The sequence below is a fragment of the Corvus brachyrhynchos genome, unplaced genomic scaffold, assembly GCF_000691975.1.
Source record: "Corvus brachyrhynchos isolate BGI_N302 unplaced genomic scaffold, ASM69197v1 scaffold514, whole genome shotgun sequence".
NCBI classification, from domain to species: domain Eukaryota; kingdom Metazoa; phylum Chordata; class Aves; order Passeriformes; family Corvidae; genus Corvus; species Corvus brachyrhynchos.
The window spans coordinates 3,025,206-3,052,662 of record NW_008238319.1 but is presented as its reverse complement, the minus strand read 5'-3'; the positions used below and the strand labels follow the sequence as shown (position 1 = coordinate 3,052,662).

The window sequence follows — 27,457 nt, the reverse complement described above, 5'->3', positions numbered from 1 at the left end:
ATTTTGAGGGACTTTTTGAGGTCATGTGGTTCATCCCAAGGCACAAACAGGATCATGATACCCAATGACTTCTGAGGCCAACCCACTTCCTCAGATGGCAACACGACAAGCTGTCTGTAAGAGCAATTCCAATACTTTGCCTACCTCTGTAAAACCTGTCTGGATTTAAGATGATTTAAAATAGAGCTTCAAGTCTTGCATTCAAAACCAGACAAAACTCCTACTAATAAAAAAAGAAAAAGGAAAAAAGAATCTGGTCTGTGTAAAAGCTCTTCATGCATGGCTGTGTATTGGCAGAGATTCCCAAACTCCAAGAGCAAGGAAGAAATCCATCGCTGCTGATGACAAGCAACAGGAATTTTTCACTAGACAATAAAGCTTTTCGTTTTACTTCCCTGTGACTTCAAGATGCAGAGGATCAAGTGGTTTTGGTTTCACACTTCACTACCACAGTTTATTTGGCAACAGAAGAGGTGACAGATAACACCACACAGCATCCCAGGACACCTCTAACGACCAGACAAATCCCAAATACCTGTCTGAGACTCCATGGAAAATGTCTACCTAGCTTCTACATTGAGTATGGAGTTTAGTACATGTATTGGTGGGAAATTGTTGTTCAGTGGTGGTAATTAATGGTTGTAATTAAGTTCCCAGATTATAAGGCAAGTGATAATGAAGTGTTGATTGTTGCAGGTGAAGGAATGAGTATGGCACTGTATCCAGTGGGGAGTTTGGTGCCTGAAACTCTAACAAGCACAAAACTTCATAAATTATTTTCTAGTCTTCACTTCCACCTAAAACAACTAGAAGAAAAACAACAAACTTGAAACAGATATTGATCTTGGTTCCACCAGCATTACATAAATTTAATACAAAATTACATCATTTCAATACAGTTTAAACCACGATGAGTACATTGCAGACTGGTCATAAATCTTGCTTTCTGATTGAATTAATGACTAATACATGTCCAGCTACAAAATTCCTCATTCAATTCATAATTGCTAACATTGCAATCTCCCCTCAGTTTAAACCATATTTTTATCTTGGGCAGAAAAAAAGATCTTAACACAGCTTTGTTTCCTGTGCTGGCTCTTCTTCGGCTAGAAAGGGATTTTTGATTCCTTTTACTGTCCTTCAGTTCCCAGGATTATATTTACAAGAATTATATGAAATTTCAGGGAGGAAAAATACCTGAAAATGAGCAATTCTAAGTAGTTTATGGGGAAAACGGAGAAGGGAGAAAGTCAGGAGAGGAAAACAATAAATTGATTTTTGGTGATTTTAGAAGGGCTGAGGCATTGCCTAGAGCCATGACCCATCTGTCCTAGCTCAAAGCTCACCTGGGAACTTCCAGTGCCATGGGGTAACCTGAGTGGCACGCAGGTCCTTCCCACAGAACAAGGTACACCAAGCCCAAATGGAAAAATGACAACAGCAAATGCCTCCAGAGGCAGGAACTGTGACCCCTGTACAAAGGGACCTCTCCAGGGATCGCCCTCCCAGCTGGAAGGAGCTGGAAGAGGCTCATCAGTGTGCTTTGGAGCATAACCTCCAGGGGCTACTCCGGGGACTCAGGAGAAGGGATCCGATGGCTGAATGGGATCGGATACACCAAGGCACAAAAGTCACCTCCTGCCTCGGCTGCTACGTGACTCTGCTGCTGGTAATGTGCTGCCACTTCGGGATTGGGTTTCTCCTATTACCTGGATCAGTCAGGGATGCACAGACAGAAAAAGGAAGAAGAAAAAAATGGTGTGGAAAATCTTCAACTTCAGTTTAGACAGTGCTTTCCCTGGCTAATTCTCCCCTTTAGCACCCCCATCTCTGCCACAGCAGGCATCCACTCCCAGCAGAGTGCGATGGGACCTGCCTGGGCTGGCTGCTCTCCACTGTTTCCTGGGATCGTGTTTCCCAAAGAGACAGCCTGCCTTTGAGGAGAGCCCTCCTGCCACAGGCCAGGCACACAGGCAGGGGAGGGCGGGGGACTCCCCCACCTTTGATAGAGCTCGGGCCCATTCAAACCCAGATAAAAGGGAGTATTCACTCCCATGCTCCAGGTTGTAAGATGATCACCCACAGGTCTCAGAGCAGAACTTTCCCACAGAGCTGGGGAATACCCTGGGAGTTTCCTGCAGTTTGGGATATTAGCTGTTAGCAACCTGGATGGATCCACAGACCATGGCAGTACAGGCACCAAAGCTGTAGATGAAAGTTGGGGGTAACAGCTGATCTAAGTTATTCCAATAAAATAACTCTGTGCAAGAAGCCACAGAGCAGCTGTTAGTTATTAATTACAATAAACTCACTACACCAGGAAATTGGCATATACAGGTACCAGAGTAATAACTAATCTCCAGCAACTGCTATCAGAACCAGTTTAGAGCAGAGGACTCCAGCGAATTTCTTCAACAATGGCAAAGAAGCCTTTGCAAACACCTACGTGTGCACGTGCAAATGTCCCTCTTACCCACAACCCAGTGTAAAACAAACATCAGGATATTAAGCTGGAATTATTCAAAATTTCTGAGTCAGGTCTTCAACAACACAGGACTGAATTTGAAGGCCTTTTATTTTTCTCTCTGTTACAGGCCTTTATGGTCGACCTTTCTCCACAGTCTCCACAGACTTTATTTCCTCTTCTTTTATTATATAAAATCTGTGAGTCTCAGAAATAAAGCAGGAATCTAAAAACCTGGAATGTGAGCAATGCAGCAGTGCTGTTACTGTCTTCAGAGACATCAAGGCAGGCTGCAGTGCAGTGAAGAGGGCACCGAGGCAAAATCAATGAACACATTCCCTATGAAAAAAAAACCCTCAAAAGAAATAATAAAAAATTTAAGTCAAGAACTTAACCCAAAAATAAGTTTTCAAGGAGCAAAAAGCAAGAGATATTAAGAGGAAAACTACAGAGGAATGTGGCCTCAGTAGGATTATAGGCTTTTGGCTCTGATTCTTACCATGAGTAAGGATTAGCCTTGATTACACAACAGCTCTGCTACTATTAGTGACTTGCTCACTTGCCAGTTGCAATAAAAGCAATGCAAAATATATTTAGTTAATTTTGACACCAGAAAAGCAGCCACAGGGCAGTTATTTAATCACGATTATGGGAGAAAAGTCCCATTTTTTGTTATCTTCCAAAAGTAGATGCAGAGTCTGTTTTTACTAAAATCAATGTCATTATGCACATACTGTCATTCCTTCCAAAATCTCCTCTGTCTTTACCCCACATAAATAAACCAACCACCCTCTAGCCTCAATCTCTGAGACAATGCTTCCAAAGCACGTTTGGTCTTAAAAAAAGTCACGGTTCGGTTTGACTCGAATAATCTTTCAGCAGAATCAACCAAAACCATTTGCACTCTCTTCTCACATGGATTGCCTGAAATTTGAGATTTTCAGAGCTCCACTGTCCTGGTAGGTGGGGAACTCATCTGCAGCATAAACACTCCCACACACCAGCAGAGATTTCACCTACAGCAGTCATTTTGTCCAGGGGCTCATCACATTCTTAGTCAGATGATACCACCACAGAGGGTCATAAAAAGACTGAGCTCACTCCTGTATGTAGTTCAGCAAGCAGATAAATGCACAAGTTGGTCCCTCAATAAATTACATTAAGGCCTGATTTTAAGATTAATAGGATTTGATAGCTTCCCAGAGATGCTGCAAGTCAACATGCAATAGGTTTCAGACTTCCTTTAGAACATCCCTCCCCTGTATGTCAAAGCAAACAGTCATTGGACTCAAGACAGATCCCACTTAGCCCTTTCCCTTTCAAACTGAGTACTCCATGTGTTGGTTGTTGGCTCCTTTTCCTACTGCTGTTCACTAGACCAACAGGAAAAACTAATAAGGCTCCTGCCCCATCCATCTAGAACTCAACGCACCTGAGAGATGAGATTTGAATTTCATTATTCAAAGGAGGAGATGGAACATACATCTGTTTATACAACACATTACATTTACTTGTGTAACTACAATAGCTGTCTGATCACAGCTATTCAAAAGACATTTTAGTGCTCAGCTCACTTCCCTCCTTCTTCTGTCCTTCCATCCCTCCCCAGCTACAGCTCTGACTGTTTTGGGGATCAGCTCTGAGTTCTACCTGGAGCTCTTCACTTGGTCTTGTCAAAGCTGATACTCAGCCCAAGGAGGATTCTCAGGCAGTTGGCAAACACAAGTAAGGAACAGGAGCACTTAAGGACTTGGACATCTTCAGGTCTACGTAGCCTGGAAGTTAAAACTTTTGGGAACCCTATTTTTGGGTTAGGCAGCAAATTTTACTTAATATTCATGGTACAGTGCAGCAGCCAGCTGAAGTGCACTTAAGACCATATTAGCTCTTGGAGGGGTGATCCTGACTACTCCACCCTGAGTGCTTCTCCTCTACTTCTTCAGATTCAGCTTTAGTGGTCCATGCAAGAATCTAAACTAAACTAAACTAAACTTTCTCCAATGAGTGTGCTTTTGACAGCATCACCTTGCTGATCTGAGTGACTGCAAAATTCCTCAAGCACCACTGCCAGTGCTGGGACACACCAGGACCACGAGTCTGAGAACCAGGAGAAAGTCCAGACCCTCTTTTTGGCAGCATTGTGGACTTAAACTATTTTAATTCAGTTGCAAAATAACTATTTCATGGTACTGCCCTGATCTTATCAAAGGTAAGTAGGAAGACACACACACACACACAAAACTCTCTCTCTGGAGCATCCACTCTGCCTGTCTCTGTGTGTTATTCCAGGTGGGCAGGTCTCTGCTCCCAGGTCTTGGTATCACTCCATACAAAATCTCTCATTTCCAAAGGAACCAATGCAGAACTTTAAATCAGGAAGACAAAGGTGGAAAGAATGTTGTGGCTTTTGCTTTTCACTGAATTGCCCTCATTGCAATGGGCATGGCAGGAGAGAGGGGAAAGTCCAGCTCTGCTCCTGACAGGGGGTTTGTTCAAAGCGAGGGATGGCGGGACTTTGGCTGTATCCATTCAAAAGTAGCATATCATGCTAACTTTATCTGCAGTAGCTGCAAAAGTCTGATACAGGTGACACTTTAATCTGCTACTAATCTTTGAACTGATAAATACTTCCCTGTTTCAAATCCAAATTCTCTGAGGCCTCTTGAAGGAACAGGATCCTGCTGATTAAAGACAGCGTTAACACCTCCAGTGCCTGGCCTAGATTTTCAGAGAAAGGTTCAGATACTGAATCGAAAGTTCAACTTTTTAAAAAGCTTTTTGCTTCCTCATTACTTGCGTGGCCAAGATGGAAATTTGCTATTTGAATTTTCAGACAAAAAGCATTTGGAAGAAGGTTTGAACGACTGTTGTTAACCTTAGCTGTTTGTCATTGCCTGGAATCCAGAACTGTAAAGAACTGCTTTTACAGAAAAGGATTGTATATACAGAAACCCTTCAAGTCCTCTACTTATTTTTTTTTTTTTGTACACCACACAATACAGATTTTCCAGCACCAGAACCAAGCCAAAGGGAGCAGGCAGAGTCCTGTCTTTTTTCTGATACACTGTTACAGATTTATTAATTGTTTCTACAGATTTTGTTTTTGTTTTTTTTAGTCAGTAAAGAAATTCTTTCTTTGAAGGCACCAAGACTGATGTCTCCCTGGTCTTAAATAATGGAGCTGGTACATGGCTGAATAACTTTTTGCATTGTTTTATTTATGAATTGGCATATGTAGCTATAATTAGGGTATTTAAAACACATTATGCTATGATAAGTAAAGGGAGAGATTTTTTCTGGAGACTTTTCAGCTGGAAAAGCCTCTTTGGGACATTTGTGATGAACATCCCTGCCCAAAGACTGTGTGTACAGGAACAAGCTGCCCTCCCTGCATGCCCCGAGGGATGAGGAATGAGGTGTGTGTGGTTCCTCAAAGGTTTACAGCAGCACCATCTACCGGAGAGCCCCTCACTCCGTGCCACACCGAGTGTTCTTCCAGGGACTCCGAATGAGAAGGAGAAGCGCTGACAACACTTTCAAGCGGCAGACACCGACCACAGCCACACGCGATGCTCAGAGGGGCCCTCAAGAGCCAGATCTCTGCACTGGGGCGGCCTCACCTCCAGTCCTGGGGGCAGTTCGGGCACCACAATGTAAAAAAGATATTAAACTATAAGAGAGTGTCCAAAGGAGGGCACTGAGGATGGGAAGGGCCTTGAGAGGCCGTGTGAGGAGCAGCTGAGGGCGCTGGGTCTGTTCAGCTGGGTCCATGCACCCATGGCAGGACAGGAGAAAGCGTGGCTGGACCCGATGATGTGGGAGCACCCAGCCCAGCTCTCGGCATCGGCACCTCGCAGATTTGGTTCTTTAGATTCTTGTGCTGTGGTTTCCCTTCTGGTAAACACAGGATCCACTTCTCTTCAAAGCAATACTTTGTAAAGCACTACGAGATCATAGATTTAAAATAGAACTCTGGAGAGACCTTGGAAACGTGCGACAGACTTGGGTTCTGCGCTGGCTCCCCTAAACACCCTTTTTAAAAAAAAAAATCTCAGAACAAACACTGAAAGTCTGTGCCTAAAATAATGTCTTATTGTGAAGGAGCAAAGGCAGTAGGGTGTAGATTCCCAAACACTGATCCTGATAGCTTCATTAAATGAAACAATTACTAACAGCCTCTTTTTTCTAAAGATCACTCAAACAATTTAGATGGACTAAGGAATGTAGGAGAGGTATTAAAAATTCTTATACTGTATACCTATAAACATGTGCCCATCTCCTAATTTAAAGGCTTTAGTTCTGTTGAAAAGGAACTTGCAATCTTCTAGGACAAACTGTCCTTCACTTCATCTAAAGCTCTGCCATTAAATTCAAAGGCAGGAAGGCTGATCTTTAATGACATCCATCTATTTATACCTCGCTTCTTAAATAACTGTAGAAATCTCTTTTCAGTGTGAACAGACTACAGAATATTTGTAAGTGCAAGCTGGCAATACAATGCACAATTTTGTTCTGTGCTTTCTAGAAGTGCCATCCTCTCAGGTGGAATTACCGGGATTAACCTAAGGTCCATTGAAGGACAAAACCCTTCTTAAAAATGAAACCAGACCAATTTATCTCTTGGTTGCCAAGAAATGCATTTTGGAAAAAATCAGCTACTTTGCATTTTGAACATGAGATAATTTAGTAATGTCAACATCCAGCAAAATGGACCCAGCTAAAGTGACTCTGCCAAGGTGTAATTAAAGCTCACGTCTTAAAGGTTATAAAGCAGATATACCTGTACCCCACTGGGGCTGACTCCACTACATTGGCTAATTATTTTTTTTAGGAATAATGGCAAACCATGTCAGACATCTTGCTGCTGATTTAGTAACATTAAGCTTCTAGGAGACAACCTCTACCTTTCAGTTAAACCTGAAATAGCAAACAGGGCATTTAAAGAAGGGACAGAGAAATTCCGGCTGTTCACCTTTCCTCACACAAATACCTCAAAGCACATCACCCAATCTACAAAACATCAAAGAATTGATTTGAAGAAGTTTAAATGCACATCCAGGCAGGAAAACATAACGAAAATTGCATGAATCTATTACTAAATTTACCAGGTTTTATTTGAACTATTTTGAAGGCTTTTTGCTTGAGTTTATTATTCATTGTTTAAATTCTTTGGGGAATTTTTTCCCAATTGCTGTAATCACTTGTGTTAGCTCTTCCATTCCCACTAAACCCTTTCTAATACAGCTTGATCAGATTCAGGGAAAGCAATTCAGGTGCTGCTCTGCACAGAATCAACACAAGGCATTAAAATAGTTCCCTTTTATGCATTTCTGAAAATAGTCTTATATTTAACTCCTGAAAGTTATCCATCTGAAATTATATCCATTATCTTCTTACAGGAACTTCTGGATCTTTTTCCCAAGGGTCTGGAAAGAATTTAGAAACTATCTGTGTTATATCCATGTGGGGAGTTACAATGATTCTTTCATGCTTTGATGCAACTTTAACACCTAATTTCACTTCTTTCATGATGGCCAAACATCAACATATACTGGTTCCCTCATTTCATGCACCCCACTCCAGCATTTGTTTCATCTGCAAATTTTAACATCTTTTTGTTCACTCTGTATCCTCACTGTTAAAAGACTGAATGAGATGCAATAATAATTCTTGGGATACATTTCTGTAATTGTTTGTCACATTAGAAGTTGACTGTTCTGATGTTTTGAGGGTTTTTTTTCCAGGTTAAAAAGTAATTACCAAACTGAAGAAAAATTAGCTCTCTCCTGACAATTTACTTGTTCTACCAGATTACAATAGACATTTGAAAATCCAAATTTATTATCTGAACCAGTGAACCATAACAAAAAAATTCTACTAGACCAGAAAGGCATGATTTTCATATTAGCTATAATTTTCAAAAAAACCTTACAGCACAGTAATGATTAGATCTGGTTGGAAACAGGAATTCCCCCCACAAACTTCTTTTATTTTTTTTTTAATTAAGACAGAAGTATGAACTCTTCATCCAAACCCCATCCATTCCATTTTCAACAGAGAGGACCTTGATGATGCTACTGGGAAGGCTGACAAGAGCTGACATTTTCCATTGGATACAGACAAGATTTTGTCAAAAAGGAAGTGTTACTTAATAGTTTAAAGGTTTGAATGTTGAATTCCATCTAGTTTAGCTTATGTGTTGTTTTTCAATTTTTTGGTTTGTTTCAGCTCTGCCATTTTTTGACACACCAATACCCAGCCTTGCCTTTGTTCCTTATTACCTGCCACTCTTGATTTGGGTATATTTGAAGTAATTTCTTGTTTATCTTTCCATCTTCAGTTGTTTGCTCTTCAAATTCCCTTCTTAGTCTTGCTTGACTTTTCCCTGTAATGTTTGTTCTTTCTGTTGGATCCATTTGGGCAGGATTTCCATTTTCTCTGTTTGGCTTGGATAACCTCTTAAATTGTATCAGCAGACCAAAAATCTGTGATGCTGATTGAGCAATTAAGATTCCTTAGGCATGTTAATGAAAGGACACTGACAAGTGACTGAGCTATATATAATCATGGCCTTTTAGAACACCAGTAAAATAAATTCACTAATACCAGGTCTTTTAGACCCCATTAGAGAGCAAAGTCTGTGAGGCAGCCTGAGCATTTCATCAGGTCAGCCAGGTTTGTGCTGGTTTTTGATGAGCTCCTCATTGCCATACATGAACTTTCCAGATGAGATTCGCTCGCCTGATTATTTCCCTGGGGGATGGGAAGAGCACAGCCCTAATTAGCAATCTACTTTGATATGAAATAAATATTAATTGCCTTTTCTAATCCAAAGGTGTCTACAACACTTGCCTTTTACTATTAACAAGAACCCCCCCTTTTTTTTTTTTTTGGTTTAAATTCTGAGATGTTTGTTTTCCTTTTACATTTAAACAGGCCTTAAACTTGCTCAAGCAACATCTCATAGTTACAGGTTTGGTTGGTGCTATTCTTGCAAAAACACTGGGAATTTTAATTCAATTTTCTGATTTCTAGAAAAATCTGTTGGATTGTATTTCTAAAATAACAGCCACATGTAAACACTCACTTAAATTCCTTGTACAAACAAGTATAGATAATAAATACAATATCTATTCTTTGTAGTATTTAAAAATACTTATTAAACTAGTAAAGGAATACGGACTTAGCCCTGTAAAAGTACCTACATGGAATTAAGCTAACGAGCAGCTCCTGCTTGATGTTTAAGGGATAAGGCACCGTAGATCAGGAAGTCAAAGAGGTGGCTTTCCACAAAAGCAATTAGAAGTTATCAGTGCAGGGGAATGATTAATAATAAGGTTGGGAAACAGGGCATGGGACTCCTGAGTGTGAGAAATGGGGGTGGAAGAAGAAAAACAGAGAGGAAACGAGAATTCTCCTTTCCAGTCCAGTGCTGGATTTTCCTCAAGTGAACCTTTTTTATTCTGTGCCACGTTTTCCTCTGAAAAAACAGCAAAACAGTTTTCTTACACAACATCCACAGAAATCATCTTCCTGTAAGAAACGTCAGAAATACAATGTAATTTTTACAGCTTCTCCTTTTCAGTAAGAGAGCGATGGCAACCTGGCAGAAATAAAGAGGCAGGCATGAAAGCCTAGGGAGGATTTTTTTCTTATTATCACACCATCGCATCTGAAATAATTCCAGGATTCCAGCCAAGATCTTTGACACAAGTATTTGTAATGTTGAGCTAAAATACCAACGCAAAATGCAGCCAAACACTGTTTGCTAAGACAGAAATCCTCCTGCAGGGTTTCTAGATTTATCCATCTTCAGCAGCTGGGGGGGAAAAAAAGAAATCCAGAAGTTCTTCTGAACTGATAGAGCTTCAGGATTAAGGGTGATCGGTAGACAAAACAATTTGCAAGGCTTTTTATCCCTGCCATGGGAGTCATTTCACTTGAATGTTCTATTTCTGGAGCCATGGGGGATTTTTCAGTTTGCTAAGACAACTGAACACATTCTTCAAAACAATACAGTGGGTCTTTCTTGTGAGAGCAAAGCTAATCAAACACACATCCTGTGCTATTGATGTCAGCCAGCCACTCACAGCACTACTGGAGTCTCTGCTTTTAGGCCAACAGGAGTATTATGGACTGTTTCCTCCATCTGTTCTCAAAGCAAATGCCAAGATGGTCAAGGTGTCAGAACATCCCACTGAAAACCACATCAAACGAGTGACCTGAGCTGCCATGCCAGGACTGGAGTCTTTGCAGAGACAAAATCTGTAGAAATAAATAAGACAACAAATCTAGAAAACATTGATAAGATAACTCGATGGGAACAGCCCTGGATGGGCTTTGAGGGTTTCAAAAGCTCTACCCCAAAATACCAAAAGGTGTAGTTAAGGACATATATAATGTGATCCCACATGGCTGCAGCCACCTCTTTGCAACCTGACAATAAAGATTTCCTTATCACAGACAGAAAGAAGAAAGATGGAAGGAAAGGTATTTACAGGATGGGTAAGTGAGGTGACTCAGGCTCTGAGAGGCTGGAAGAAAAGGAGAGAAATGGGAAGAGAGGGGGTGACTGACAAGGACAAAGTGCAAGAATGTAAGGAGGGTATTGGCAAAGAACACCCTTTGATGGAAACAAAACCACTTCCCACAAAACTGAGTGTGGGGTTTGGTTAAAATCTCTCTTGGGAGCTGCATAATTTTTTGAGAGACTGGAAGGAATGGTACTCAAATAAGAACAAGTTCCTGGCAGACAGAAGCCAGGTAAGAATGCTCAGATATCCTTGATCTCTGAGCTCCTCTCAGTGATGGGATCTCAGCTGGCCTGGAGACACCACAGGGGGAGTGCAGAGGGCTCTGCAGGAGAGCTCGGCTCAGCTCCGAGTGCTCACACTTCCATCTGAGGTCACCTCTAGGAAATAGGAGCTGAGCACGTCCTGGCTGAGCTTTGCCTCCCTGGGGAGCCCAGCCAGCCCAGGCAAAGCTCTCAGAACACATCACATTCTTCCTTAAAATCCAGATGTTTACTTCAGCTGCCTGCTAGACATGTCTGAGGCTAAGCCAGCCCTCCTAGCCACGATTTCACTGCCATGGAAAGAGGCACTTGAAGGACAGGGGGCAGCTAAAGAGGAGAGAAGGAGCTGCCTTTGGCAAAAGCAGACAGTACCACATCACTCCCACCCCACCAAAGATGGCAAAAGCAGCAAATCCAAATGTGTAGGGCTGTCCATCTCTCCCACCTTCCTTCCTTTCACTCCCTTTGCTGTAGCAGGAGGATCCAGTCCCTGACACCTCATCAGGGGCAGCAAAAATCAATTTTATCGGTGCTGCCAAAAGACCTAGATGAGTTCTGGCCAGCTGTGCCCAGAAAGGAGTTTAAACTCATTACAAATTCCAGGCAAGCACTGAAGTTACCAGTAAGGTTTTTTTTACAGCAATAGTCAGAAAAGCCTGTGGATTCCAAGCTTCCATTTCCATGTAAAGCACCACATCTCCCTGACTGACCGACCAGGCTATTATGATTTGTGTATTAAAGCCTTGTGTTTTCCACCTATCGAGTGCATAAACAACAGTTTAACCTTTATCCCAAGGCATGTACACCCTTTTACTCCCAGAAAAATGAATTCATGTTTAGCAGTCAAATCAGTATCAATCTGACCTTTAAACACATCAGTGTTTCTTGGAAAAATATTATGGCTGGGATGCCTACTGTGGTAAACAATATTAGCTGCTCCAACCCATGGCTGAGCCATGCTGTGAGGAACCTTATCAAAATAAGGGGGTGGAAACCAGCAGGGACTGCAGATCTTCTGACAAACTCCACAGGATATGAAGAACAATGTAAATGTAACAGTACTGGCAGATATATTTCTGTATTACTGTTCCAGAGATAACAGCTAAGGTGAATCATTTCCCACCACCTACAGCACTGAATTATTTCAAATTCTGAAGGGACCATATTTATTTCATTGGTAGGTAGCAATTTACTTAGCTGAAGATCATTATATTTATGTGTCTGTGAAATCCTCACAATAATTATATATTTGAGCTGCCTCAGAAGTGCTATATATATTCTCATTAGTCATGTACTTCCAAGGATATTATCATTTTTTTTTCCTTCAACAACCTTTGCAATCCGAGTGTGAAGTACTGCACTGCACATGAACCTCAATTCTTATAGTTTTCTTAAACTCCAGTTTAATCAAACAGCAGGGTGGCCTATATTCAAATGCAAATGCTAAGCGTGCTATGAAATATCTTCATTCCCTTAAATGACTGCACTGTGGAGCTTATTTAAAACAGACCACACTGTGCAACAAAACAGAGGAGGACACGGCAAAAAAGTCCCATTTGATATTACTTTTGCCAGACTTCTCCAAAAAAGGTCATGAAAATGTTCAGAGTAGGGTAAGGAGATGAAGGCGAGGGGGTTTCTTTCATTCCAGTCCTATCTGTGCCAAGCAGTCAATTATACCCCGTGGGTGGAGAGAGGTCCATTTGTTTTCTTCAGTGCACTTCACAAGTCTCATGTGAAAAATATTTTGAAAACACAAAACGTCACAAAGCTCTAAATGCAAATGGCAGTCCGTGGAGCCAGAGATTAATAACCCAAGGAGGATCAGCCTTTGACTTGCAGTACACACTGACATTAAAACTTACAGCCCTCAGACCTGGAGGAGAAGATCATGCTGTCCTTCACACCAGCTTGTTACCCTCTTCATTGTTCCTTCGAGATCACCAGCTCATTTTTTCCCCTGGTCCTTTTTAAATGCAAAACTGAGATGAGGTGCCAGGCTGCCACCCCTGGAGATGGATGCTGGTGGTTAATGTAAACACTCCACCCTTCTGCAGAAAGGTTGAGCCAAAGAAACCGAAGGGCTTTAAAAATATTAATCCCTCACATCACTACTCTCATTCTGTCCAGTTTCTTATTTATTTGAATACCTTCCACAAGCAATAAGGAAATGGCCACAGTTGTATTTTCCTTTACCACCCCTGCCAAATGCAGAGAGATTTCATAGTTTGTTTCTCCTGGTTTGGCTGATGGATTTTTCTTTCTCCTTTTTGAAAATAACTGGGTACAAAAAGATTTAATGTAGAACTTGGTTTGATACACCAGCTCATATCAGTTACTCACTAGCCTTAGACCTGCCAAAACGACAAGTCACAGCTAAAATCAACAGGCAGCACAGGTAGAAGACTCAACATTACATCTCATGGATGCAGTGAAGGAACAAAAGCAGCCAGCTACCAAAATCTCCAAAGAAAAGGGCAAGAGGCTAAATTCTGATTCAGGCTGTGTAAGCATGGGTTGAAACAAAGATAAACAGTTCTCCCTCCTTTTGCTGGTTTGGAAAATTGAGCAGTGAGGGAGATGCTGAGGAATATCAGTTCCTCCTATCATCAACTCATTTCAGCAGTAACCTTTACTCTTCCCTTTGGCAAGTACCTCAGTGCAGGAATTTGCCAGGAAAATCCTACTTTTAAAAGAAAAGTTTCAGTTTAGATCACTGAAGAATCAATTTAAAAAGCAAAAGTACAAAGTTTCCTGGAAACCACCTGCATAGCAAATGAAAATCAAGCAGTAACTGACTTTGAGGAACTCACTGCACCTCTCATCCTATATATTTATCTATATCTATGCCATAAACACACACGACACTCTTGACTTTGCTTCTAGAACTAAGCAGTGCAGTTACACATAGGTTCTACCTTTTCAGGTGAGCACCTACTCCTACCTATAGAAATTTATTTATTTATTTATTTATTTATTTAGACACTCCATGGTTGTGGAAGCAAGCACTGAGCAAACGTAAATAAGCATAACTTCGCAAACAGACAGCCCCACTGTGAAACCCATCCACAGCAAATTAATCAGCCTAAAAGACTCTCACTGTTTGAAATTGGGCTTCCTAATCTATGATGGCTGCCACATTTAGTTTATGATGATATAAAATAAACATCACACCTTTAAACTTCTTCCAGGGCTGATAAATCAGCTCAGAGGGGATGACTCTCACAAGAGGATCATGCTTGTGGTTAGCAGAGTCCCACAGATACACAAGAGATGCAATTATGCTGGAATAGCCAATTCTTGAGTTCTGACATGGCTTATTATTTAACTAGCAAACAAGGAACTTTTTCAACTTAATTGCAGCCTGGCTATTCTAATGCTGAACTTTCCATCCTTCCTCTCCTTTAACTACAGCCTTCATAGAATTTTGTTTTATTTTAATTCTTTTGTTGTTGATGTGCCCATTCCTTGGATCTGTTTTGTACCTGCTATGGATATGCACAGCTTCTGAATGAGGTAAGTGCAGTTGCTGATAAGATTCACCCCATCACAGCTCATTTGTTAGAAATTTGTGATTCAGATTAAAGGAATTTGCAGCATTAATTTCAGCCATGCACTGATAGAGGTTCTTAACAGCAGTAGTGCAGTGCTTCTGAAAGGTATGAAATTACTGACACTCTTGGTGGAATGGTTACATTTGGATGCATCTTCAGGTGATATTGTGCCTTGTATCATACTGTAGGTATGTCTGATAAGGAATTTATAACTACAGGAGGCAGCACTAAATATGTATCAGGAAATATCTGCATGATCTGCAGTGTGTGAGGGGAGCTGAGCTCTGACCAGCGTGAGAATCCATGGAGCTGCAGGTGCTGATCACCACCTCAGTCATACACCAAGGACACAAACTTGTCCTGCCTGAAACCATTTCTGTCCCCCTGCAAGGTAATGCTTCCATCACCCTAAACACAAGGAACAAATGATTTTCACTAATTAACAAACAGCCTTGGCACAGGGCCCAGGCTCCGACTGTCCGTGCTCCGGTACCGGCTGGAAGGAGCACGGCAGAGCAACAGCTTTGGCAGGATTGGGACTTGAAAGGTCAAGTAATTACCAGTCTTTCGGAAGCATAAACTGCCTTTAAAGTCAGCAGAGCAAGCAAAAACTATTAGGAGATTCATCCAACATTTATCTTTTAACTTGTTATCTCTGATACACAAACTCATTCTTATACTGTTTGCATTGCAGTGCATAAAATATTAAAATTAAAAGGCTTAGGGACTTCTGGGGGGAAAGAAGAGAGTAAAACTATTTTAGATTCAGAAACATTTCATCAATATGTAGTGTATTTGCATACTGGAATCAGAGAGTCCTGATTATGCATGTTTATTGATTTTGGCTTTGTTTTGATTAATGATAAAACTATGATCCGCCTTGTAAGGTAGAAGGGCTTGAGGGAGCTCAGTGCAATATGAATGGTTTGTATTTTAAGAAATCCTATTTATGCAAATAAGATCACATTCACATGCATTTTGCTCAAGCATGGTTGTAACAAAGCTCTCCAAACATTCTCTTTTATACTCTGGATAATTTGGGGAGGCATGTTTAATACAAAAATGCTGCATAACAATTACTTTTTTCTTCATTATGAATGACTCCCATTATATCACCTTGGACAAAAGAACAAGCTTCAATTCCCACTGCGCCTAATTTATTATCACAGCCAAAGATATTGTTTTGTGTCAGAGTGAATGGAATATTTCTAGAAATGGATTTCAAAAATCCTGTTGGGGAAGTTCAAGGGGAGTAGGGAGAAGTGAGGAAGAAAAAACAATCCAGAGCTGGTTGGAAAAGTTTTTGCATTTCTGGAAAAGCAATGTTGGCATGTTTGCCTCCAGTCTGGAAAGGGGGAGAGAGGTTTCCATCAGACAAAGCAGCTGTAGATGCTCATTATCAGAGTGCAAGGAAAACGTGAGGACAGACTCCCAATGTGTCATGTCCTAAGGACATCAAGAGTTGTGACAGATTCTATTCCTGTCTTTAGTTACCAGCATTTAGACCATACACTGAGCAGTGGACTGAAATGATTCTGAATTTATCCAACCAGACATCTGCACATCAAGATAAATAAAATTATCAGTTGGCCTGTGTTCTGACACATGAATTATCTCACAAATCTCAGCAGGATCTCTGCCTGTTTGACAGCTGCCATATTGGCTTCTGATATCTACTTTGGCAGCAAGATCAGCATCTAGAGAATTTGAACATCAGAGCAACCTGTGAATAAGTGAAGGACTGGAGGTGAGGAAAATCTTCCTCCTTAAGTTATATAATTCCCAAACACATTTTTTTTGACATCTTGATAGTCCAAAGCTGTGCTGTAGAAGAAGGATACGGAACAAAAGTGTCCACATCTGCAAGCAAGGCAGATCCATCTACTAAGAGACCCTGTGACAATTTCTTTTTAAAGGACAGTGGGGTTTAAAGGTTCTGTGGGCTGTTGGGGCTGGGGACAATAGAACACCAAGAGAACACCAATGGAACACCAAGAGAACACCTCCCCTCCCATCATCCTCCACGGACTCTGAATATTTGCTTCCACAGCAGTTCAGAGCTGCTTCATGCTGCAGGAAATCTGGTTGAACCCCTTCTCCAGGTGCTCCTGTGTATTTGGAGAGAGACCCAGCCAAGCTCAGAGGGAAGAGGAGGGGTCAGCTGAACAGCAAGTAAGGGTCAGGCTGCCATGCCACCATTCCTGCAGCTGAAGGACTTGATTTCTCTTGGAAATTTGGGCTCTTAATGTCTTCACTGGTTAATAAACCCTCTTCTACTTCAGGGACTCTGTTACATGAAATAGATGAAATGTTCATCGTGCTCTTCCAGCTCCAGCTGCTGGGAATTTTTCTCCAGTTTCAGAAGAAATGGTATTGCCCACAGAAAGCCTTTGCTTGACAGCGTTCTCAGGAATGCAGCATTCCCAGGCTGCAGAGCAGCCTCTGCTTCACGGCTCCGCAGGGATCCCCCTCTGGAGGTACTGAGAGTCAGGAATAACAGAGCCACAAGGAAAGAATGGGGAGATCCCTGCTATTTTCTGAACACAGCCCTCCCTCAGTGGGGAGCTCAGGGCAGAGGAACTGCTGCCACAGGGCCCTTCCCAGTTGCTCTGCAAGAAGGGATCAGCTAAGCCATGAGGGGACACACACATTTCTGCCTCCAAAAAAACAAGTTTCACTCATTTTTCAACTCACTTGAAAAGGCAAATATAGACTGAAATTTCAAATTTTGTAAGGAATTATTTAACCCAGAGGCTAAAGCTGTTTTATATTTAAGCCTGAATTTAGCTTGAAGCATAAAGAAAACTGTAGCATAAATTAGCACATATTGAAAACTCAATGCTAGAGAGATAAAAAGTTGGTTTAAATCCAAGTAGTAAACCAAAAAATGGATTTTGTGAATTTGCTGGATACCGTCAGTGATTAAATAAGTAACTGTAATCAGATTATAGTCTCTCTGAGACAAAATAAAATAAATTACTATTGAAAAAACCTTTGAACTTTGTCAGCATCAAACCCCATGAAATACTTCTATTTATGTCGGAATCAAGTTGTTGCATTTCTCTGACACAATTTGAGAGCTCACTGATACCAGTATAAATCTGATAATTCAACTCCCAACTGAAGTTCTTACACTAATATAACACATTAAAAAATCAAGCCGTTCAACACATCTGCCCTCCTATGGAACCAAACCGCATTGCATGTCATAAAATAGTCTGAAAATTAAATGTTAATTCTCATCTAAATGATAGCACGTTTAATTCAGAATGAAAATTAACATCCCACATGCACTGAAAACCTGCACAGCAATGCTGAAAAGCTGAAGTGTGGAGTTTAACACCAGGAACAAAGATAAGATTAGGCATTTTTTATGGATAATATTGTGCTTCTGTATCAACAGTCTTCCCCTCAAGCCCTCTTCTTTTTTTTTTAAGTCTTTAAACCGGGTGCTTAACTCGGTCCACTAAATATTCTGCAATATGTTGATCATGCTGGTTTTTAATTTCAACTCAACTGAAGAAGCATTGTTTAAAAGAATCACTATATTCCAGGGGAATCAGGAAATTAAACTTTATTTATTGGGTTTGGCTTTCCCATAGGTAGACAGAGCCATATAGCATCTGATTACCCTGTGAGGTGAGGCACGGCTTGAGAAAGAGCCCTGCCAATGTGCCACTGGGCCATGGATTAATTGAGCAACAAGACGAGGAGGTTTGTCACTTAGGGTCATTAATGCATGCCTACAATGCCATTTGAGGCATGAGTGCCTGGTTAGTATTATAGGGCCTGAGCCCACAGAAGTTTACATCTGGGCACAGGACTTGACACTTGTGCTGCTCTGTTTGCATATGAACATTGCCATTTTGGAATACACTGGGCAGTCTAAACACAACCTTCCTTTTTGCGAGTGGTGGGGTGAGTTTTAAATTTATTTTCATAGCATGGTTTGAGTTACAAAATTTCTTTCATTTCATAGAATATTGAAAAGGATCACAAAAATACATACACATTGCTATCAGAGTAGTGCTCTATGACCACTATTTCTACACATCCTACAGCAAGGAATTAAAAGAAAAGGTATTCCTAAGATTCTTCTGAATTTCTGAACCAGTTCAGGCAACCCGGAAAACCATCACCCTCTACCTGGTCTGCCAGAGCAGCTGCATTTTGTTTGCAATAGTTAAACACTGGCCTGGTGAGAAAGCACAGGATTTTCCCTGGTTCAGGGGGCTGGGCACTCACCTGTGAGCGGGCATTCCTGAATTCCTGAGTTCCAGTCCTTGCAGTCCCAGAGGTCGCCTCCAAGCATTTCTTTGCTTCTGTTTGAATTAAACTTACCTGTTTCAAACTACATTTTTTTTTTATGTGCACCACATTAAAAAATGAAAATTTGAAATACTTCACTTTCAGGTGAATATAGTGAAGAACAACAAGCTTGATCAGACAAGAGTTAACATGCTTTCCATAAAAGCAGCTGCTTGTCCAAATCATAAATTGGTTGTTTTACTGGTTCACTCACACTCACTATGGCTAAACATCCAATTTAAGGTCAGTTAGGATTGCTTCCCTGTTAAATGGCCTTCCCTTTAATTAGATATTCCACAGATAATGTTTTAACAGCTTGTTATTTTATTACTTCGTTGGGGAGGCAGGAATAAACCAAGAAATTTGGGATGAGGCAGCTCTTCATAGTTTTTTCGCACTCCAGAGTGGAATGGGTCTCTGTCCTTGCCATCTACTGCTCATTAGATAATGTAGCAGCAGCAGGGGAGTCTTAAGGAAAATAATAATAATAATAATAATAATAATAATAATAATAATAATAATAATGTTTGTGTACTATAACTTAAAGATAGAGATGTCTAATCTGAAGTTTCTACTTAATTTCAGAAACTTCATTCAGCATGGTCAGTGTATCAACACAGACATTTCCATTAGATATAGGCCTGTACCCTTGGTTTAGCACCACCACAGTTACACCAACATTTTCCTCAGTTAGGGAAACATTAAACCAGGATAAGAGCATTTAAAGAAACGTAATATTATCCACACATGAATTATAGCACTGTAAATAAATGAGCATCAACTTTGGGTTTAGACAGAGCTGGGACACAGCTGCCACTGTGTAACTGCGGCACAGGGAAGGAAAAGGTCTCATCTCCAGTGCCACATCCGCATCAAGTTACTTCACTCTAACCTTGAGAGTACAAGCTAAGGAACAACATTTCAGCTACATGGAGTGATTACATTATGAACACAGTGATCAGATTAACAGCAGATGACTTGGAAGTCAAACTGCTGCATCCCCACTGAATTACCAGCTCCACAAGCAGCAGCACTCATACAACATCAGAGTCTCTAATGACTGTAAACAGCATTTCATTGGTCACAACACTTCATAAATGACACAGCCACAATAAGTGACATCCAGCTTACCAGGGGCATCATGGGCCGAGCGACAGCAGCTTTGGTGGAGGTGGAGACCATGTCCTCACATCTTGTTATCAGCAAGCAGGGCAGAAAGAAGGAAAAAACCCCAAGCACACTGTAAACAAGTGGGTGTAACACTGCAGACACAGGCACAAGACTGTTACCCAGTACCCAGTACAGCTCCACCAGCCACCTGAGAGCCAAGCTGGCTTCAGCCAGGGCATGGAAACTTCAGTGGCTAAGTTGCTACTCTTCAGCTCAGCTCTATTAATCACGGAATCACAGATTATCCTGAGCTGGGAGGGATCCACAGGGATCATCAGTCCAACCTCTGGTCCTACACAGACACCCCAACAATCCTGCCCTGTGCATCCCTGGGAGCATTGTCCAAACGCTCCTGCAGCTCTGGCAGCCTTGGGGCCAGGACCCTTCCCTGGGGAGCCTGTTCAGCCCTCTGGTTTAACTTTTTTTGTTTGATTTTGAGTTCTGTGAATTTAAGTAACACACTGAAAACACTTTTAAATTAACACAAAAAAGATTTCCTAAGACTGCTGTATAGACAGTCCCTACATTGATGCAGGCTCAGGAGAAAAACAGAGGGCAACAATACTCCTTGGAAAGGATTATAGGGGGAAGTCTGTTGTTTCTGTAAAGAGGGTGTTTGGGTTTTTTTAATAAAACAAGGCACAAAAAAAGTCCATCCTTATCAACACCACTAAGAACACTTAGGCTGATTTAACCCACAGTACGCTCACTCTGCTGAGCCTACCTACACCCATCTGATCCCAATGAACTCCTAGCCAGGAGCACTTTCCTGCACTGACTAGAAAATTTTACGGGAGTTACCAGCCTTACTTTTGTCTCTTCCATTCCCCAAGAAGCAAAAAATCCATGTTCAAAAAAGTTTTAACTCAATAGGACCTTCTTCTCAGAGACGTTATCATCACAAGATTAAACAAACTGATGGTTTCTAGCCAAAGTACACAAATTTATCTGGGGAATTCATTACTCATTTCCAAATTCAGTGTATCATGTCTCCTGTTATTTACCCAAGAAACACTGGCAGAGCATGAGATCTGTCAGAATCACCTGTTTTATTCAACCCAGCACACTGTATTTCAGTTTATAAGGGTTTCATGATCTCTTCAGTTTCTCCTCTGGAATCTTTATTACAATATAGTTGGAAATATGTATTAATCCAAAGGTACTTTTTTCTTTTTTTAATCACGTTTTAACGAAAATGAGAAGAAAAAAAAAGAAAAAGAGGTGAAAATAAAGAAATCTGGAATGTTTCTGTCGGTGTTTTAAGGCATAACAAACTACAGTAATTTATTTCACCACATCCAGTTGTAACGCTAAACCACAGATAAACATTACTAATGGAGCAAGAATGTGTTCCTTCCTTCTGATGGAGGTCCAAGATTGCCTTTTGGAGTTTGCCAAACAGCATGGGGCACTTCATTCACCATGTGATTGGCACACACTTCAGTTCTGAATCAGTTTGGGGATGAAATTGTTGGCTAAAGCTCTGGAAATTCTGACTCTGGAGCTGTCAGGGAGGCTGTCTTTACTTTGAGAAAAAGCAATTCATTTTAATAGCACTATGTTGCTTGGCTTTTTATTTGGTTTTACATTGTTCATTGATGTTTTGGATTTTGATGTATTGTGCAGCACCCCAAGAACTCTAACAGGGGCAACTTCATTTAAAAAATTAGTTTATTATTTCAACATGTGCTAATAAAATTGCTACATGTTTGGGCAGTCCAATCCCATCTATTTTGATGGCACACAAAAAGGCCATCAGCCACTGCATGCTGACACCAAAAGATGTATCTCTTCACTGAAAGGCAGAAATGTCATTTCTTAACTGAGCTCATGTTCAAGGAAGCTCTTACAATGCAGGGAATTCTAAGGGTCAAGGGTTTATTTTCCCATTTATCTTGTAAATAAAGGAAATTATCTCATAAACTTATGATTTTTTTTTTTTTAGTCAACATTATTTTACATAGCAACAAGCTTATTTGTAGGATATTTTAAGACACACAGTTTGGCTTATTATTTTTATTGATACTAATGGAAATGGTCCAGAAGAGGAAAACACATCATCTGGAGGTCTGACTCTACTGCCTGCCATATCCTAACGTCAGTGAATATTCTGGGAGCAGAGTGCTTGGAGGACTGGGTTTGAATTATCTTCCTTGGGGACATGTAAGTATAAAATCATGAATTATTTTAAGATCCAGTCCACCCCAAACTCAAACCTCCATGCAACACTTCAGGTCAAGCTTTTTTCCCCCCTTACAGCCATGAATCAAATTTGTGGGTGCACAAATGCTGTTCACAACACTTTTTTTTCTCACTTCTACAACTGCTGTGCTAGAACCAAACAGGACACTTATTTTGCACAGCAATCTAATGCATAGCTTCTTTTTTTACCTACTTTCTCTAATGGCTGGTCACCTGCCTCCTCAGCCATGAAACCTTTCAGAAATGTTTCTCTCTTACCTGAACACACACGGGTTTGGCTCCCTGCTGTGGTAATCCCTCGAGGATCCAGTTCCATTATGTTCCTGTGTCAATACAGGCGGCTGGTCACCTGCCTCCTCAGCCATGAAACCTTTCAGAAATGTTTCTCTCTTACCTGAACACACACGGGTTTGGCTCCCTGCTGTGGTAATCCCTCGAGGATCCAGTTCCATTATGCTCCTGTGTCAATACAGGTGCTGTCAGCTGCCTGAGGTACAGCCCTGCCACTGATTCAGAAGCTGAAGAAGCTTAGGTATCAAGATGGGGGTCAACCAGAATCAGATGACACAAGCACAATCCCTATCTCTGTTCTCTTAATAGAGATATGTCTAAAAATATGCACAATCTTGCTTTTCCTTATAATGCTCCTCTTCTTTAAAGTTTTTATAGTACTGTATGTTTTCAGAGTAATGTAAGGCTGTTGATCACAATGAACTCTCAACTGTACTGCCACGTGCGCTTTACACCAATGTTTATTCCTTCACCATTGGTTTGAGTAGTGAACAGTTCAGGTTTGCTAGGTCAGTGCTCCAGAGGTGTTTTGCTAATTAAGATGACTTGTATGGCTGCACGGCTTTTTCATCTTCGGGAGCAGGTTTGTTGCTGCACTGGTTTTGGGTGTGGTGTTTCGGGTAGCGCCTACAACCCCGGCCCTCGTTGTTTCCAGGGGTCGGATCTGCCACAAATGAGGTCTGGTAAACGGTTAAGAAGCTGTTGCTGTTGCTCTGGTCTGGTGCATGAGCCCACTCTAAGAAGTTATGGGAGGTGTGTCTCTGTTTCTCTGGATCCAACTTCCTCAGGCCCATGCCCTAGGAAAAAAAAAGGAAAGAAAAATTCATGCAAACATATGACTTCCAGTCACAGCTTCACAGATGAATCTTGTAACAGTCACTACCCCACTGGGAAGTGAACGAAGCTGTTACCACAGTGATTTCAAGAACTCATGGTCGATCTTTAGCAAGTTAAAAATAATATTGTCAGACTTGCCTGTATGAACATTTTTGGTTGCATATATAATGGGAAATCTGCTGACCTTCCACCTCTCAGTGCTAATAAACCACTTTTACTTTGCATTTCTGCAGCACACCATCTACTCAAGGCTATTTAGCTACACTTCGCTAAATTAATCTTCAGAGGCACCCAGAGAAATAGGTTAATAATTCTAGGTTTGGACTGCAATAAAGAAACTGAGACAGACCATGAAATCTGAATCTTCAATGCTATCCCTTGTGTGTCAAAACACAAAGAGACAGAGCCTGATTTTCACACTCCACAGCTTGCAGGAAATTTATCTGGAATTATGGTTGATCAGTATCTCTAAAACTATGAGACACTGCACAAAGTGCACAGAAATGGAGGTTACTCAGTGAATAATGAATTCCAAAAAGTCTAGGCCTGACAGAGCCCAAAGTCAGACAAACTCCCTATATCACAACTCACTGCTTTACTCATTATCCTGGGAACTGCACTATTTCTTTTGCTGCCTGGAATGATATCAACAATCTAAGGCAAGTGGAAGAACATGAAACTGTTGCCCATACAGAAAAGCCCAAAACAATTTAAATTCTAGTCAAAGTTGTGGCTTCTGCAGCATACATTTAAACAGGAGTATTGTAAAGAGATGTGGATTGGAAGAGAATGCATTCTTGAGATATACTGTGGGTATCTTAAGGACCTTTGGTTAAATTTGTGATAAAGATGAGTCTGAACAAAATATTTGGGACTGTGAATTACAAGTGGCTGAGATCTCTACAAAAATTCATTGCAAGGCCAATCACTTTTAGCAGACTAACAGGGCATGTAACTGGGTACAAAACCAAAACAGGAATAAAATGCCTGCCAGAGACACAAATCATGGCTTTTTTCTTCCCTTTGAACTGTGCCACTCTCAGTGACTGTGTAAGCTGCTGCACACCCATGACAGTCCCAGAGAAGTCCCACTCCTATACCAATAAAAAGTGTATTTTTCTGTGCTATTTACATTTTTGTCTTCTCACAAATCTTAGCATTTATTCTTTCTTTTTTTTACAGGAGACTGAAAAGATGCTGTATTTAATCTCTGGCAGACCAACAGATCTGAACTTGCTTGATTTGTCTCAGTACTGGGTACTTACCAAGTCAAAATACTCTGCTGCATTGCATATGTCGTGTCTGTTGTCATGAGAAGAGAATGGGAAATGGTTGTTTCCTGCTTTCTGAAAGAAAAGAAATGACAGCAAAAAATTATGAATTTTCTTATACCTTGTTTGGAGTCTATTAGTCTTAGTTCTTATAGTCTGAAATTACAGCTGCCTTTGTTCTAGCACAGAACACATATTCCTCTGTTAAATATTCAACTGCACATTATTTTCTAGAGGTAATGTGGACTTTGTATTTTTTTTAAATAAAATCATCAGGAGGATTTGCTGAATATATACATGATTAATATAAAAGTGGGAATTTTCAAATAAGAAATGATACATTCTGTCTGCAGCAAAATGCTGGATATATGTCAGGATTGCCTTGCTTGATTAAGTAGTAGGCCTAAAGCTAATTAAAATAAACTACAAAAGGGACCTCAAAACTGAATTAGTCTGTGATTTATGAACTGAATGTCATGGACACTGCTTGTTGCAGGGGAAGTGGAGGAGGTATTAATTGCTTAACTAATTTATAATCTCATTCTTTAACATGATGTTCATCCAGTCTCTAAATGAAACTAGAGTTTCAGAAGAAAAAAAGGACAACAAAAAAGCTCTTTTAGAAATAATGAACATATTTGGCTTTTTAAATGTTTGTTATATATCATTGCAATATTCCAATTATGATATTCCCCTCCAAACAAAAAAAGCAAGTTTTAATGTAACACAGTCTAAAAGAGGTGTTTCAAGAGGAGGGGAATCTGAATCAGTTCTAAAGATAAATGCAACTGGAGACCTGATCCAGCAAGAAGATTCACCAGACACAAAATCGGCCTGCATGGGGTCAGCTGCAGGGTCAGATCTCAGGATATTTGGTTTACTAGGCAGATTCTCTACCTTTTTTTAGGTATGTTCACATGTTCACTTGTCTCATACAGATTCAACCAGACTGTAGTTCAATGGGCTCATACATGTGTTTGAAAATAAGCACCTTCTGAGCGTATAAAATTTCTTACTAAATTATACTACTGCAATTAAAAGTCAATCTCAACATTTCAGGAATAGTGTTTATTACCAGTGCCTAAACAAACTTCCTCAGATTGTTCCATTTTAGCCTTTAGTGCATCTTCATGCTCTCGTCACTGATCTCAGATGAATTCTTAATTTATGACAGAGAAGAATTTCCCTAATTCTATTTAAAAGTGGAGGGCTGGTAAAGACAAGGCATGAAACACCAGGTGAACAGTCACACTGGTGTTGATAAAAGGTCCCTCCACCCTGGTTCTCCTTTTCAGGCAGTGGCTAAGGCCAGATGTTCCACAGAAAGGTAGATGTAATATTAACACAGTGTATACTCATGTTACAATATATTCTCCTTTTCAGTAGCCCCAAGCTTCCCTTTTAAATATTCCTTCCAAGTCCATTTCTGCGCTTCATTATAGCAAAACCTGCGAAATGAACCCACTGTAATTGCTGTGCTTATAGGAAATGGAAATAGAAAACGTTCTGTGCACAAAGTGGGTGGGTAAAGCAAAGCTCAGTGTGATGATAAAATAAGGACATGAAAACGTGCTTACAACACTGCAACATTTTAAATACTTGTGATTTTAAAAAATAATGTATTTCTTTTCATCCTAAAATTTTTCACAAATTTTAAAGCAAGCCTTAAAAATGCTTCAAATGAGAAGCTTCTAACTTTTTAATGATCAAAAGAATAACCCTTTGTGTGAATATACTGAATTTCCAATAGCGGATCAAATTTCCATTAAACGTCCTTACAGGGCTTTACACACAGTCTGTGGGCTGAGATTGATCACAGTGTATTCGGTGTCTCAATAATAAAAGGGAAAATCAGCAATAATACAGCAAGACTTTGAGCAACCAAAATGATAAGTGAGTAACAGGGAAATATGTTTCCTCCGCAGCACAGGCAGCAATCACTCCATCCCCTGAGGCACAAAGTCTGCCAGCCCGCTGTGACTGCTCCGCCAACGACCCTGAGTGCTGTTCTTACTTACAACTTCGCGAGTGACAACTTGCAAAAGAGCTCCGAAAATCGGCTGTGTTGCCACAGGAACTGACTCACCTGCTCCCGAGCTTTGTATTCCAGCGGCATTCTAAATTCCGTTCCCAGAGCGGCTGCCGAGTTCAGGACGTGTTTAAGTGAAGCGCTTGTTGTTGATTCCAGCTCGCCCTGGCCATCTCCAGCGTGAGCAAACTAGAAAATAATGAAGATTATGACCCTTTAAAATAAGATCCAACTAAAAAACCAAACAAAACAAAAACAACCCCGCAAATAAATATGATCAGAAATGTGGGCAAAATGGTATTTGCCCATTTATCTTTTATTACTTGGATTGCAGCAGCACCTAGTGGCGTCTGGAAAAATGAGGAGCCTCCCACACACAAAGCTAAACCCTACCATAAAGACCTTCGAACGTAGATAAAATAACCAGACAAGAATTTTAGGAACCTTCAAGACAAGAATGCCCAGGAACTTTCTGGAAACTGTTTATACAGCAATAACCACCAAGGAAAACAACAACCTTCCTCCCCCCCCCCCACT

General features: G+C 40.7%; 2 protein-coding genes across 2 annotated transcripts in view; both read right to left on the bottom strand.

Annotated features, from left to right (window-relative positions):
• The window catches only part of CTBP2 (C-terminal binding protein 2), a 287,584-nt gene extending 264,773 nt beyond the window's left edge, over nucleotides 1-22,811 (bottom strand). Inside the window, exons 1-2 of the mRNA XM_017733875.1 lie at nucleotides 22,751-22,811; nucleotides 20,252-20,312 (exon numbers count right to left, since the gene is read on the bottom strand). The gene's annotated coding sequence lies outside the window, so the exon portion shown is untranslated. The remainder of the gene's footprint in view (nucleotides 1-20,251; nucleotides 20,313-22,750) is intronic.
• Nucleotides 21,323-27,457, bottom strand: part of TEX36 (testis expressed 36) — a 6,984-nt gene continuing 849 nt past the window's right edge. Inside the window, exons 2-5 of the mRNA XM_008633359.2 lie at nucleotides 26,978-27,109; nucleotides 24,886-24,966; nucleotides 22,842-23,580; nucleotides 21,323-22,705 (exon numbers count right to left, since the gene is read on the bottom strand). Of these exons, the coding sequence (XP_008631581.1) occupies nucleotides 23,320-23,580; nucleotides 24,886-24,966; nucleotides 26,978-27,109 (474 nt within the window). The 3' untranslated portion in view covers nucleotides 21,323-22,705; nucleotides 22,842-23,319. The remainder of the gene's footprint in view (nucleotides 22,706-22,841; nucleotides 23,581-24,885; nucleotides 24,967-26,977; nucleotides 27,110-27,457) is intronic.